The sequence below is a fragment of the Saccopteryx leptura genome, chromosome 5, assembly GCF_036850995.1.
Source record: "Saccopteryx leptura isolate mSacLep1 chromosome 5, mSacLep1_pri_phased_curated, whole genome shotgun sequence".
NCBI classification, from domain to species: Eukaryota; Metazoa; Chordata; class Mammalia; order Chiroptera; family Emballonuridae; genus Saccopteryx; species Saccopteryx leptura.
The window spans coordinates 140,698,398-140,713,773 of NC_089507.1; the positions used below are offsets into that span (position 1 = coordinate 140,698,398).

General features: G+C 43.6%; 1 protein-coding gene across 12 annotated transcripts in view; it reads right to left on the minus strand.

Moving 5' to 3' along the window:
- KMT2C (lysine methyltransferase 2C) overlaps nucleotides 1-15,376 on the minus strand; it is a 228,757-nt gene that overhangs the window by 126,281 nt on the left and 87,100 nt on the right. For all 12 annotated transcript variants that reach the window (XR_010751578.1, XM_066385396.1, XM_066385386.1 and 9 more), the window contains exons 5-6: nucleotides 14,992-15,140; nucleotides 13,853-13,962 (exon numbers count right to left, since the gene is read on the minus strand). Coding sequence is in view for 11 of the 12 variants with exons in the window: in XM_066385396.1 (XP_066241493.1) it covers nucleotides 13,853-13,962; nucleotides 14,992-15,140 (259 nt within the window). In the remaining variant the exon portion in view is untranslated. The remainder of the gene's footprint in view (nucleotides 1-13,852; nucleotides 13,963-14,991; nucleotides 15,141-15,376) is intronic.

Below are 15,376 nucleotides of genomic sequence, written 5' to 3' on the forward strand. Positions count from 1 at the left end.
TACCAAGGAAAAAAAGAGAAAGAACTCATATAAACAAAATCCAAAATGAAAGAGGAGAAATCACCGCGGACATCATAGATATACAAAGAATTATTGTAGAATACTATGAAAAACTTTATGCCGCCCTGGCCGGTTGGCTCAGCGGTAGAGCGTCGGCCTAGCGTGCGGAGGACCCGGGTTCGATTCCCGGTCAGGGCACAAAGGAGAAGCGCCCATTTGCTTCTCCACCCCTCCGCTGTGCTTTCCTCTCTGTCTCTCTCTTCCCCTCCTGCAGCCAAGGCTCCATTGGAACAGAGATGGCCCGGGCGCTGGGGATGGCTCCTTGGCCTCTGCCCCAGGCGCTAGAGTGGCTCTGGTCACAACATGGCGACGCCCAGGATGGGCAGAGCATCGCCCCCTGGTGGGCAGAGCATCGCCCCCTGGTGGGCGTGCCGGGTGGATCCAGGTCGGGCACATGCGGGAGTCTGTCTGACTGTCTCTCCCTGTTTCCAGCTTCAGAAAAATGAAAAAAAAAAAAAAAAACAAAACTTTATGCCACTAAATTCAACAACTTAGAAGAAATGGATAAATTCCTAGAACAATACAACCTTCCTAGACTGAGTCAAGAAGAAGCAGAAAGCCTAAACAGACCTATTAGTAGGGAAGAAATAGAAAAAAATATTAAAAAGCTCCCCCAAAATAAAAGTCCAGGCCCAGACGGTTATACTAGCAAATTCTATCAAACATTCAAAGAAGACTTGGTTCCTATTCTACTCAAAGTCTTCCAAAAAATTGAAGAAGAAGCAATACTTCCAAACACATTTTATGAGGCCAACATAACCCTCATACCGAATCCGGGCAAGGACGGCACAAAAAAAGAAAACTACAGACCAATATCTCTAATGAATACAGATGCTAAAATACTAAACAAAATACTAGCAAATTGAATACAACAACATATTAAAAAAATAATACATCATAATCAAGTGGGATTCATTCCAGAATCTCAAGGATGGTTCAACATACATAAAACGGTTAACGTAATACACCATATCAACAAAACAAAGAACAAAAAACACATGATCTTATCAATAGACGCAGAAAAGGCATTCAATAAAATACAACACAATTTTATGTTTAAGACTCTCAACAAAATGGGTATAGAAGGAAAATATCTCAACATGATAAAGGCCATATATGATAAACCATCAGCTAACATCATATTAAATAGAACAAAACTGAAGGCTTTCCCCCTTAAATCAGGAACAAGACAGGGTTGTCCACTCTCTCCACTATTATTTAAAGTGGTGCTAGAGGTTCTAGCCAGAGCAATCTGTCAAGACAAAGAAATAAAAGGCATCCATATCGGAAAAGAAGAAGTAAAGGTATCACTTTTTGCAGATGATATGATCCTATACATCAAAAACGCCAAAGAATCTACAAAAAGATTACTAGAAACAATAAGCCAATACAGTAAGGTCGCAGGATACAAAATTAACATACAAAAGTCCATAGCCTATCTATATGCCAACAATGAAAGACTTGAGAACCAAGTCAAAAAAATAATCCCCTTCAGGATTGCAACAAAAAAAATAAAATACCTAGGAATAAACATAACAAAGAAGGTAAAGGACTTATATAATGAAAACTACAAACCATTGTTAAGGGAAATCGAAAAAGATACAACGAGATGGAAGAATATTCCTTGTTCCTAGATAGGAAGAATAAATATAATCAAGATGGCCATATTACCCAAAGCAATATACAAATTTAATTCCCATCAAAATTCCAATGACATTTTTTAAAGAAATGGAACAAAAAAATCATCAGATTTATATGGAACTATAAAAACTCCGAATAACCAAAGCAATCCTAAAGAAAAAGAACGAAGCTGGAGGCATTACAATACCTGACTTCAAACTCTATTATAGAGCCACGACAATCAAAACAGCATGATATTGGCAGAAAAATAGACACTCAGACCAATGGAACAGAATAGAAAGCCCAGAAATAAAACCACATATATATGGTCAAATAATTTTTGATAAAGCGGCCAACAACACACAATGGAGAAAAGAAAGCTTCTTCAACAAATGGTGCTGGGAAAACTGGAAAGCCATATGAAATAGAATGAAACTCGACTACAGTTTGTCCCCTTGTACTAAAATTAATTCAAAATGGATCAAAGACCTAAATATAAGACCTGAAACAATAAAGTACATAGAAGAAGACATAGGTTCTAAACTCATGGACCTTGGTTTTAAAGAGCATTTTATGAATTTGACTCCAAAGGCAAGGGAAGTGAAGGCAAAAATAAATGAATGGGACTACATCAGACTAAGAAGTTTTTGTTCGGCAAGAGAAACTGACAACAAAATAAACAGACAGCCAACTAAATGGGAAATGATATTTTCAAACAACAGCTCAGATAAGGGCCTAATATACAAAATATACAAAGAACTCATAAAACTCAACAACAAACAAACAATCCAATAAAAAAATGGGAAGAGGACATGAACAGACACTTCTCACAGAAAGAAATACAAATGGCCAACAGATATATGAAAAGATGCTCATCTTCATTAGTTATTAGAGAAATGCAAATCAAAACTGCAATGAGATACCACCTCACACCTGTTAGATTAACTATTATTAACAAGACAGGTAATAGCAAATGTTGGAGAGGCTGTGGAGAAAAAGGAACCCTCATTCACTGTTGGTGGGAATGTAAAGTAGTATAACCATTATGGAAGAAAGTATGGTGGTTCCTCAAAAAACTGAAAATAGAACTACCTTATGACCCAGCAATCCCTCTACTGGGTATATACCCCAAAAACTCAGAAACATTGATACGTAAAGACACATGCAGGCCCCATGTTCATTGCAGCATTGTTCACAGTGGCCAAGACATGGAAACAACCAAAAAGCCCTTCAATAGAAGACTGGATAAAGAAGATGTGGCACCTATACACTATGGAATACTACTCAGCCATAAGAAATGATGACATTTACAACAAAATGGTGGGATCTTGATAACATTATACGAAGTAAAATAAGTAAATCAGAAAAAACCAAGAACTGCTTTATTCCATACATAGGTGGGACATAAAAACGAGACTAAGAGACATTGATAAGAGTGTGGTGGTTGAGGGGGGGAGAGAGGAAGAGGGGGAGGGGGAGGGGCACAAAGAAAAGTAGACAGAAGGTGACGGAGGTCAATCTGACTTTGGGTGATGGGTATGCAACATAATTGATTGACAAGATATCCTGGACATGTTTTCTTTGAACATATGTACCCTGATTTGTTGATGTCACCCTAGTAAAATTAATAAAAAATAAAAATAAAATATAAAAGTAGATATTATCTAAATCTAATATACTATTTTAAGTTTAAAATATAAAAATCAACTCCCAAACAGATCCCACTAGAAAACTTTAACAACCCCCCCGACACACACACTGATTTTTAAATCCAAAGACAAAACATGCGTTACTTTTGAAGTGATTAAACACAAAGCACATCAAAATCTTTGGAGAAGTGGAAAATGGGTTCAGAAGGAAACAAAAAAAATACAGGTTGAAAAAATTCAAAAGTCAAGACGAAAGACGAACAAAGAAGGAAGCTCTGTTTTGAACAGAAGCCAAGGAAGAACCCGGCTATGGAAGTGAACCCACCCTAACTATTGATAACATTGTGTGAAGAACTGCATTCATCAAAGGCACAATTCATCTAGTCTAAATCACGTCATTCCTTTAAAGGAGGCGTTTTCTCCAGCTGGTCACAGAAAGTCCAAGAAACTCAATGCAGCCCTGGCCAGTTGGCTCAGCTGTAGAGCATCAGCCCGGCATGTGGAAGTCCCGGGTTCAATTCCCAGCCAGGGCACATAGGAGAAGCGCCCATCTGCTTCTCCACCCCTCCCCCTCTCCTTTCTCTCTGTCTTTCTCTTCCCCTCCCACAGCCAGGGCTCCACGGGAGCAAAGTTGGCCCGGGCACTGAGGATGGCTCCATGGCCTCTGCCTCAGGCACTAGAATGGCTCTGGTCGCAACATGGCGACGCCCAGGATGGGCAGAGCATCGCCCCCTGGTGGGAAGAGCATCGCCCCTGGTGGGCGTGCCGGGTGGATCCCAGTCAGGCACATGCGGGAGTCTGTCTGCCACCCCCTACTTCTCACTTCAGAAAAACTCAAAAAAACAAAAAAAGAAAAAAGAAACTCAAGGCAGGTGAAGGATCCGATACATCGCTGCTGTCTCTGACTGAGGATAAAAGGAACCACAAGCAAGAACACCAAGGAGTGGCCCTGCAGGAGCTAAGAGAACCCCAGAAAGGGGGAACCCCTCAAAGCAGCACTGGTTAGAAGAGTAGCTTCTTCTTTTCCCAGGCCCTCTGGATAAGCCAGCCACCAACCCCCGCAAACATCTTCATTTGTACAAAATAGAATGCCTTGTTATGATTTAAAGTGCTCAAAATAATTGGGTCAGAACAGCGATTTTCAACCAGTGTGCCACAAAATATTTTACAACATGCAATGCCCTGTTTAGTCAGGAGCATGAACCTCTTTTCCCTTAGAGTACCAAACAAATAAAAGAATGACAACAGTCCATACAATAGCCATCCAGTGTGAATGAATCAAAATTATACCTATATGCATATATTTTTTGTCAGGCAAAACAAAATTTTTTTTTTTCTTTTGGTGTGCTGCAGAAGTTTAGTGATTAGTTTGTGCATGCCATGAGATGAAAAAGGTTGAAAATCACAGGGTTAGACAAAAACCTCCACGGCCTTTATTTCTCTCCCTACTTATTTTTTTTCAACTCTGTGAAACTGTAACACAACTTCAGGTTGTACTGAATTAGTGTTCTCTCAACTTCTTTGAAAATACTGTCTCTGTGGTTGTTTCACACAGACTGTTTATTAAAACTATATTCTGGGCCCTGGCTGGTTGGCTCAGCGGTAGACCGTAGGCCTAGCGTGCAGAGGACCCGGGTTCGATTCCCGGCCAGGGCACACAGGAGAAGTGCCCATTTGCTTCTCCACCCCTCTGCCGCGCTTTCCTCTGTCTCTCTCTTCCCCTCCCACAGCCAAGGCTCCATTGGAGCAAAGATGGCCCGGGCGCTGGGGATGGCTCTGTGGCCTCTGCCTCAGGTGCTAGAGTGGCTCTGGTCGCAACATGGCGACGCCCAGGATGGGCAGAGCATCGCCCCTGGTGGGCGTGCCGGGTGGATCCCGGTCGGGTGCAGGCGGGAGTCTGTCTGACTGTCTCTCCGTTTCCAGCTTCAGAAAAATGAAAAAAAAAAAAAACAAAACCAAAAAAAACTATATTCTGCAGTCACCAGAATGAACAATAACTGAGCAGTACAGTGACATCTGTTGACTTACCAAGAGCCTAGGAAACCCAAATGAAATCATTTGCCTTGTTTTTTAAATGACTAGACATTGTTCACAAGGTCAACTTTTCTTTTTTTAAATCCAAGCACTTTATTTTTATTTTTTTATTTATTCATTTTAGAGAAAAGGTGGGGGGGGGGGGAGGGAGGGAGAGAGAGAGAGAGAGAGAGAGAAAGAGAGAGAGAAAGAGAGAGAGAGAGTAGGAGCAGGAAGCATCAACTCCCACATGTGCCTTGATCAGGCAAGTTCAGGGTTTTGGAGTTTTAAACTAGTGACATCAGCGTTCCAGTTCAATGCTTGATCCACTATGCCACCACAGGCCAGGCCACAAGGTCAACTTTTAACCACCATTCTTACTGAAAGGCTAATAGTTTAAAAAAGTTTGCTATCTGTAGCACCCATTTCTTTGACGGCTAGTTAGTCAAACATGATTTCTTTTACTCCAAGTGGGTACATGGATTTCTGTGCTCTGTGAATAAATGAGAGCGCTCAGAAACTGACTTTAGTTGTAACCTTGGTGAGGAATTCCCACCATAATGAGACAGTCCATTTTTGATTCATTGTTTCTTCTGATCATTCATTTCCTGTGAGTTGAAATAGTGTGCCACAGGCTCGCTCTGGTAATGCTGATGTTTGCTGCATTCTATACATTTGCCACGTCCTGGCACAATAAACATGATGCTTTGCCCTCTAAGCTGGTAACAACAAAAATGCCACACACCGTTCACTCTTTTCACTTGAACACGACAGGTGTACAGAACAGTAATGAAAACAGTACGTTGGTTGCCCATGTGACCCCCTCAATGGGAGAGAGAGCACCTGAGGAAGGCTGCGCCTGGATTCCTCCAGCCTCTGTCACTACCTTCTCTCAGAGTCCCCCCTTACTTATTCTCACCAATCACACCGGCTAAGTCCCAGCTGTAATCACAACTCGGGGGCTCCTGCCTGTGAGCCCTGATCTGGAGGTCGTCTTCTGGATCCCCCCCAGCACAAGCACCCGAATGTCTGCATTCCTCTTAGAAAACCATAGGGGAAAACAATATAAACTTTGATAACTTTTTTAAAATTTGACATTACAAATCACTAGGATTATATTAAAACAGTATTAGATAACATCACTGAAAAAAAAAAGAAACAGCTACTTGCAAATCACCTCCCATGAAGAGGCAGACCAATATTTTAAATCTTACTTAATCTACTTTCAGTTGGATAAAGAAGGGCTGTGAGGAGACTTTTACTGTACTGTATACTGTTTTTTATTCTCATCTTTTTTTATTTTCTTATTTATTTTTTTGAATTATTTTTATTTATTTATTCATTTTAGAGAAGAGAGACGGAGAGAGAAACAGAGACAGAGAGAGAAGGGGGAAGAGCAGCAAGTATAAACTCCCATACGTGCCTTGACTGGGCAAGCCCAGGGTTTTGAACCAGCGACCTCAGTGTTCCAGGTCAACACTTTATCCAGTGCACCACCACAGGTCAGGCTGTTTTTTAGTTTTTTAACCAAAATTACACTTACATGACATTGCTTATTTATAGTACATTCTAAGTGGGAACTGCCATCTTACAATAGAAAAGCTACTTTTGTTCTTTTGCAGTTGATGGAAAGAACCCAAAATATAAAAAGAAAACTTACAACTCTTCTCTCAGAACTAGGTAGTTTTACACAAAGGTGCCAGACACAAAATCAGTATAATGGAATTTCAATACGAATTGGTGTGTGTGTGTGTGTGTGTGTGTGTGTGCGCGCGCGCGTGCGCAAAGGGAGAGGCGAGAGAAAACAAGAAATGATCAGTCCTAACGGAGATGATGTAAGTAACATTTTCACGTTTTATTTATGCAGTAAGAGACCAAATTCAATTCAGAACTGGTTAAAAATAACAGAAGTATGTGTTGCAGACGAATGAGTTACTTCTTTCAGGAGGGGCAATGAGGGAAGTGGAGGAAAGAGAGGGTCTAGGTCAGGGGTCAGGAACCTATGGATCCCAAGCCAGATGTGGCTCTTTTGATGGCTGTATCTGGCTTGCAGACAAATCTTTAATAAAAAAGGTAATGTTAAAAATATAAAACATTCTCATGTATTACAATCCATTCATTTCCTACCGCTCATGTTCATGGTTGCGGTGGCTGGAGCCAATCACAGCTGTCCTCTGGGACAACACCAAATTTTTATTGGATAATGCGTAAGGTACACAGGTCGTTGTATGGCTCTCACAAAATTACATTTTAAAATATGTGGCGTTCATGGCTCTCTCAGCGAAAAATGTTCCCGACCCCTGGTCTAGGTAAACAAATGACCAAACAGCTGCAGTTGGCAGAATCCAACCATCACCCCCCCCCCCCCAGTAATATGCAAAGTATCGAGATTTCCAAGATAGCACCCCCAGGGCTCCGAAGAGGAAATTAAAAGAGAAGAACTCTTACCCTTCCCGAAACACAGATTTATATAGTTTGGCACATTCTTCCAACTAGCAAAAAAGATGGGAAAACAGACAAGCTGTCTGAAATCCCAGAAAAAAGAGGTATGGTGTGATTGATTAAAACTAAGACTTCTCAACCTCAGTGCTATTGGCATTCTGAGCTGGGTCATTCGCTCTCTGTGGCGGGAGGCTGTCTGTCCCAGGCACCGCAGGATGCTGGGCAGTAGTAGCCACTGGGTGGCAGCAGCGCCTTCCTCTCGGCTCGAGGGAACGGACTCAGGATGGCTCTTCACTGGCAAGTTCCTGTCATGCATGCGTCCATCCCTTAAATAACTCTCCTGTGAGCTACAACTCAGTGAGATGTGAGATGCTCGATATAAAATGATAAATCTAAGCAGATATTCCCCATGCCCTCACAGTGCCACCAGTCTTAGCCAGGGCACCAAAGGAATAAGAGCTCACACTAGCAGTGCACATTTCCAAATTTAAGTAAGATGCTGGTAGGCTCCCATGTTCCGAGGAGAGGGTGTAATAAGGGTGGCGTGCTCAAGTATGTATTTCTCACTAAAAGCTAAGAGAGGACGGCAGCCCCTCCCTCTGAGCTCTGCACCTTGGTCTCTTCCTTCTTCTTAAATCCAAAGCCCCCTCTTTTCCAAAGCTGCCTTATATTTAAAAAGAGTGGAGAGGGGACCCCCAGGAAAATAAGGCAACCAGAACAGAAGTCACGCATCACTACCACAAACATTTCTCAGTCCCAACCCAAATGACCAAAATTTAGCTCGAAAATTTTCACCCTCTGTAATCTAAAGGTACTTTATCTTTTTTCTTTTTAACAAAGAGGTTTAAGACATACCAAAAGTCTTTTAAATAATTTAATCAGATTAGGAAATTCTGTGTCCGAGGCTTTTTTGGTGACATATGTGAGTTTCTTTTTTCACTTTTTTTTTTTGTACACAAACTTGCATTGTGTCTGGCAATAAAACAGCAACAGAAATAGTTCCAGATATCTGTGTTTGAAAGGCTCAACCCCTGACCTCTTCCCTGAGAACTCATTATTTTTTCGTTGTCGAGGTCACCTTTCTCCCGGAGAGGCAGATGAAGATCTTAATATACTGCTCACAAAAATTAGGGGGTATTTTATTGCTTCGTGTTCATTTTGAAACATCCCCTAATTTTTGTGAGCAGTATAGATTCAACCACATGTCATCCCAATGAGAGTCAACAAATTTAGACCACATGTCTTTTGATCAAATAAAGAGGTATTATAAGTTTAACAATCCTTTCATATACTCTGCCTCAGGGAACCTTTTGAGATATTAACAATTTTCATTGTCCTTAACTGCCCACCCCAACCACTTTCGTACACTTGTAAAAAAAAAAAAAAGTTAGTTTTTAAGATTTTTTTTTGGACAATTATAAATTTATAAACATGTATAAAATGAACCACACTGGTGACCTCCCTTAATACTTTGATACTTTGGACTCTGGCCCTGGCCAGTTGGCTCAGTGGTAGTGTCAGCCCAGCATGTGAAAGTCCCAGGTTCAATTTCCAGTCAAGCCACAGAGGAGAAGTGACCATCTGCTTCTCCACCCTTCTGCTCTCGCTTCTCTCTCTCTCTCCTCCCCTCCTACAGACATGGCTTGACTGGTTCCAGAGTGTTGGCCCCAGGCGCTGAGGATGGCTCCGAAGAGCCTCCACTAAAGGTGCCAAAAATAGCTTGGTTGCCAAGCAATGGCCCTAGATAGGCAGAGCATAGCCAGTAGGGGGCTTGCCAGGTAGATCTCAGCTGGAGTGCATGCGCGAGTCTGTCTCCCCTCCTCTTACTTAAAAAATAAAGAAATAACATGTTGCACTCTGGACTTCTTACTTGTCACCATGAATGATTCATGAATGATCTGTAGGGCTATTCATTCAGGCCCCACAACTATTTCTTGAGAAAGACCAGAACAGGAAAAGACCCTGTCAGAATGGCATTATCATTCCGGCCAGAAGAGAGAGAAGCCAGCGTTAAGGAAACACATACTATGTCAGACGCCAATGGGGCAGAGGGGGGAACCACCTTAAAGCAGGGTATAGAGGGGCGGCACTCCCCACTTTCAACAGGGAGTCCAGCAAAGCCCTCACTGATGAGATAACATGAATAAACACCTAAAGGAAATGAGGGAGCAAGCCACACATATCAACACCAAAGATCACTTGGACAGTGAGAACAAGGGCTGTGACCAGCCCTGGGGTGGGCAATTGCCTAGCCCAGTGCCTCTGAGGGTGACCACAGGGTCAGTGTGGCCAAAGGAAGCGGGTGAGGGGACAGTGACACTAAGTCAAGGGGGGGGGGTCAGTCAGAATGAGCTTTTATTCCCTGCGTGAAATGAGGAGTCATGCAAGAGCGTCAGGTAAAGGAGTGATGTGAATGACCTCTATCAGTCTGGTTGCCTATGGGCTGATTATATTCTGTGGATGAAAACCGAATCCAGGCATTTTCTGTGGCTGCTCACAGGGGCTCTAGGAAAACCTCCAGGGTGGCCTTGTACGCTCAGTAGGTCCCCGTCCTTCCGACCCCACGCTGCCTTCCACTTGAGCAACCGTCCTGTTTCATGTTCCCTGCACCAGGAACTCCGTGACTTCCCAAAGAGAACAGGGTTGGAAGCCAAGGTCTGGGCACTAGGTGTGCTCACTGCTTCAGGGGTCCCTGCTGCCCAGGCTGCAAGGCAGGCAGAGCGAGGAAATGGATGTACGCATGCCAACTCACATGGACGCACACATCGATGTTTCAGCATCCGTCTGAGTAAATACTAAAAGCTGTGAAGCCCTCTAGCTCCACCCCAATGTCGCAGAAATTCATGCTAGCCTTCCCTTACTTACATACAGCTTCCTCCCTCCCACACAGAAAAGCCCCGGTCTCCTTACCTGCCGCATGGTTACTTATTTGCGCACTGACAGTATACAAGTAAAGCAGTTTCAGAACCACTAACCCACAGCCCTAGGAGAAGCTTGGCCACTTGCTGGACTCCAACACCACGCGCCACGGTTCTTGTTGTCTTTAGGTTTACTTGGATCTAGTTAAGACACACATTTCCAGCTGCCGTATTTCCCCACGTATAAGATGCACGTTTTTTCCAAAAATTTGAGGTCTAAAAACTGGGTGCGTCTTACACAGCGATTGTAGTTTTTAAACTTGTATTTCCCACTTGTTTTTGCACTCGTTATAGATGAATGAAACTTGAGTTCAATAACTTTATGTAATACTTTTTTTTTTTTTCAAATTCTGGGCCCCAAAATTAAGGTGTGTCTTATACATGGGAGTGTCTTATACATGGAGAAATATGGTACACAGGTTACCTCTTTTCTTTCCTCTCTCTCCAAGTGCAAATTTTGCTAGTCCTTTTGGTCCTCCATATCCTAGACGGCTGCAATTGCTTATTTAAGGGGTCAGTGAAACAGTCCAACAGTTATAAGTCAGGGCTGTACACAGAGACGTATCTTAAGAGCAGTGTCTGCCCCCCACCCTCTCCCGGCTACAGCGATCCATTATGTCCTCCTGCCTCTTTCCCACTGACACCACACAGGGAACTAAGCATTAGTTTCTGGTTTCACTTTCCCTGTTTCTTCTTCCACAGACTGGCACATGCATGCACATTTCCTCACACCTTATTCTTCCTGTATAAAGGCTTGCACACCATAAATGGTCTTTGGTACTTTCTCCATTTAAAAGTATATATTGGACGCCACGCCACGTCAGCTTAAAGGGCTGTTCCTCATTGTTGTTTTTCAGCTGTAGGAACCGCACCACGGTTCGTTCAACCATCACTGCTGGGGTGGTCGTGTAGGCTGCCTCCAACATTTTGCAAATTGAACACTACTACAACTGTTAACATCTCATTCCACATGTCCTGGGTACTGCGGCAGGCATGTTCTACACTCTACAGTGTGGCTTCCTGGAAGGGTAACGAAAAATGTGCACACCTACCTTGTAAAGTATCGCTCCACTTCCCTCCAGAAAATGCGTACCGGCTGCGTTCTCGCGAGCCTAGTGTAAGAGCATCATTTCCCACGGCCCCGTCAACAAACGTGTTGTTGTACATTCAACTTTTTGTCAGCGAGGCAAACTCTTGATTTCTTTTTTAATATTTTTTTTTGTATTTTTCTGAAGTTAGAAGCTAGGAGGCAGTCAGACAGACTCCCGCATGCTCCCAACCGGGATCCAACCGGCATGCCCACCAGGGAGCGATGCTCTGCCCATCTGGGGCATCGCTCTGTTGCAACCTGAGCCATTCTAGCACCTGAGGTGGAGGCCATAGAGCCATCCTCAGCGCCCGGGCCAACTTTGCTCCAATGGAGCCTTGGCTGTGGAAGGGGAAGAGAGACAGAGAGGAAGGAGAGGGGGAGGGGTGGAGAAGCAGATGGGTGCTTTCTTGTGTGCCCTGGCCGGGAATCAAACCTGGGACATTCACACACTGGGCTGATGCTCTACCACTGAGCCAACTGGCCAGGGCCACAGACTCTTGTTTTCTTTAGGGGAGAAGGCATTTCAAAAGTTCTAGCTGACTGGTCTACCCTGTGTCTGTTTTGACGATGGAGAAACACAAGACAACCGTAGAAATGTCAGAAGACGTGTGCACACTGCGGTGGAGCCGCCCCGCTTCCCTCACCATCCCATCGCTCCATCCACACCTAGCTCTCCCTGTCTGCCCTCTACCTGCCTGGGTCCACTCCACCTCCAAATAAAGTAGGAAGGAATGCAGGTCTCGCATGGCCCCCATTCCTTTGTCAGGGGATAGAGCGCAGCCTTGATCTCTGCATTCCATTTCAGTATCAATCAGTGTGCATTTAGAGAACAAGAACATCTAGTATCTTCACCAGGAATGCTATCTTCTGCTCAAAACAGAGAGTGTGAGGCAAGCTTCCCTTTAACTACCCTCTCTGTGCTTCACAGATGCTGAGTTGTCGACAAAGAAAAGGCAAGACCCTCCGCCGGCGAGAGGACTGTTCCCTTTTACTGGGACACCTGGTTTACCGCCATGGTCTGGGACGAACCCCACAACAATCTCCAAGAGATGCCTGTACTTCTCAGCATCACAGAATAACCCCGGATGACTTCTGAATGATCAGTTCACAGGAGAACTAACTCTCACAGATCCATCACAGTCTTGATCTGGCCATCCAAGTCTCTTCACAGTGGAATTTAACGTTGTGTCTTATACTGTTCAAACTCTGATTAACATGAGCACTTAAAGGTCATGTCACATTTCCAAAACAAGCACTCTTTTAACTTGACTAATCTTGAGATGAGAGTTACTTATCCATGGACATTAGATCATTCTGATAACTACTGAGTAAGGCTCATGTTATACTAATCAAATGATGACTTGAAGCTAAGCCCTTGTCACAACGACCCTTTTTAAAAGTTTCAATCATATTCAGTCAGTTGAAGACTGTGTCATTCCTACAGTCAACATTTCCACGTGTCATATTCCTGGTGAAGGGGCCGTTTCAAATCACCCAAATATACTTGTCAACAACTGAAGAGAACTGGACAGCAGCAAAGCAATCGTGCTTCCCAGGGCTGGCCACCCTTACAAGGAAGGTACGTGCATCCCTTCCCACACCCATTCCACAGCGAACGCTCTGCAGGACGGCGGCTGTGCCCAGGACACTACTACTTGGGGACAGAGCCAGAAAGGTGAACTCAGCTGCCAGCTTATCAAACAGAGCTGGCCCATGCTGCAGACCACAGACCTGTCAGACCGCCTCTCTCTCCTGTGTTAGGTCTTCATCATGTGGTTTTTTCTTTAAAAAGTAACCACGTGGATGTATTAGTAAGTAGTAACTCTTGCTTCTATCGAGCTTGATTTCTGATTTAAACGTCAAATATTTAAAGAGTTACATTTATTGCATAACTCAGACTATGTTCTTGTGGTTTGCACAAACAATGCTTAGATAAAATTTAATTTTCTATGTTAAGGGTTGTTACATGACAGCCATCATTGGACAAATCATCCCTCTGAGGGAGGCTTTTGCAGCCAAGGGTATCAAGCTGGGCTTAGATGTCTGTTTCTGTTACTTACTTCTGTGCTCCCTGAGATGACCGCTTTGTCCACGTTCACTAACGACGGTTCTTCCACCTGGCACAAACCCAGTGACCACTCCACACAACGGTGATGAGCCCAACAAGTGCCTGAAATGGTGAGAGGGCAGAGAGGAGCAAAGGAGTAACATTAACCAGATTAACACGGTAATTAACACAGATGCAAACCTCCCCCCTTCCCCCACACCCGCTCTCCCGTGTAAAAGACACAAGGGAATGAAAAGCAGCCCTTCTCCAAATGCCGTCCGGCTGCATCTGGGAACTTCTAAGAAATGCACAGTCTTAGCTCACAACTGAGACCCATGGAACCCAGAAGTCTATGTTTCCACAAGCCCTCACCGCTGATTCTGAGGAACTCATGAGACCAAGAATCATGGCATGAGCGATTATTCCTCCAACAAAAAAAATCAGTGATTAGTCATTTCATTTCAATACTGCTATGAGATATTTTATTGGGAACCCTACCCATCAAACTATCGACAGTATGTAATACTTTAGGATAACAAGGATGTTCAGCCAATGAACAACAATGTATATACCTCCATTCCGCTCTACCCCACACCAAGAGTCCTCAGCAATCATCAAACAATAGCTGGGCCATTAAATTCTCCATCACAGAGCATCTGGACTGCTATCCATACACAGTGTTTAAGTGCTGAATGAAATTTACCCCAAACCCCACAACCTCCTCATATCATGGGTATGTGTTGCTATTCTGTTACAATGGGATACCCACATGGCTAAGAGCTAACGCCCTTCACCCCTACAATAAACACACCCAGAGCACCCTGCTCCCCAAGTCCTCTCAGATCCCTTTAAAATGTTCTCATTCCTCAACTATCAGGTCACCGCAGCATTACCATCAACACAGAGACGCGAACACTTGTAAAAGCATCCCGCCCAGCATTAGCCCTGGTCAGACTGCAACGTTAAATTAGGTCATTATAACTAGACCATTTATTTTACCTAAGAAGCCACCCTTAACCAGGCCATTCTTTACAACGGGATCATCACTATTTCTCAGTGACAGGCTGTTGACTAAGAAGTCACTCTGTTCATGAAAATTAAGACGCTCCCGGAATCAAGAGGTAGTTTGTTCTGGAAGGCAGGCCCTCTCACCTGTAGGATCAAATAAGGCTTGGACATCGATGGCATCTGGCAGGCCGACCAGGCTGAGCTCGTCCCACAATTTACCAGCCTGGTCATCGGACACAGTCTGTGTGCTCACACTTACACAAGACACTGCATTCTGAGGAGGAGGTCGGTCTCTGCGGGCATAAAATAAAAACAGGTCTGCCAGTGTTGACTGTTTCATTTTATAACAACTTATGTAGAACATACCGCTAGATCGGTTTTAACTTATCAGGGATAACTGTCAGAAAACAACTTTTAGAACACATCTGTTATTATTAATAGTGTAACGTAAAACTAGATCGCTACCTGGTATCAGGTAAGCAACAACTAAAAAAAAGTCTCCAGATCTGTAAAAAGGGTAAAAATTAGA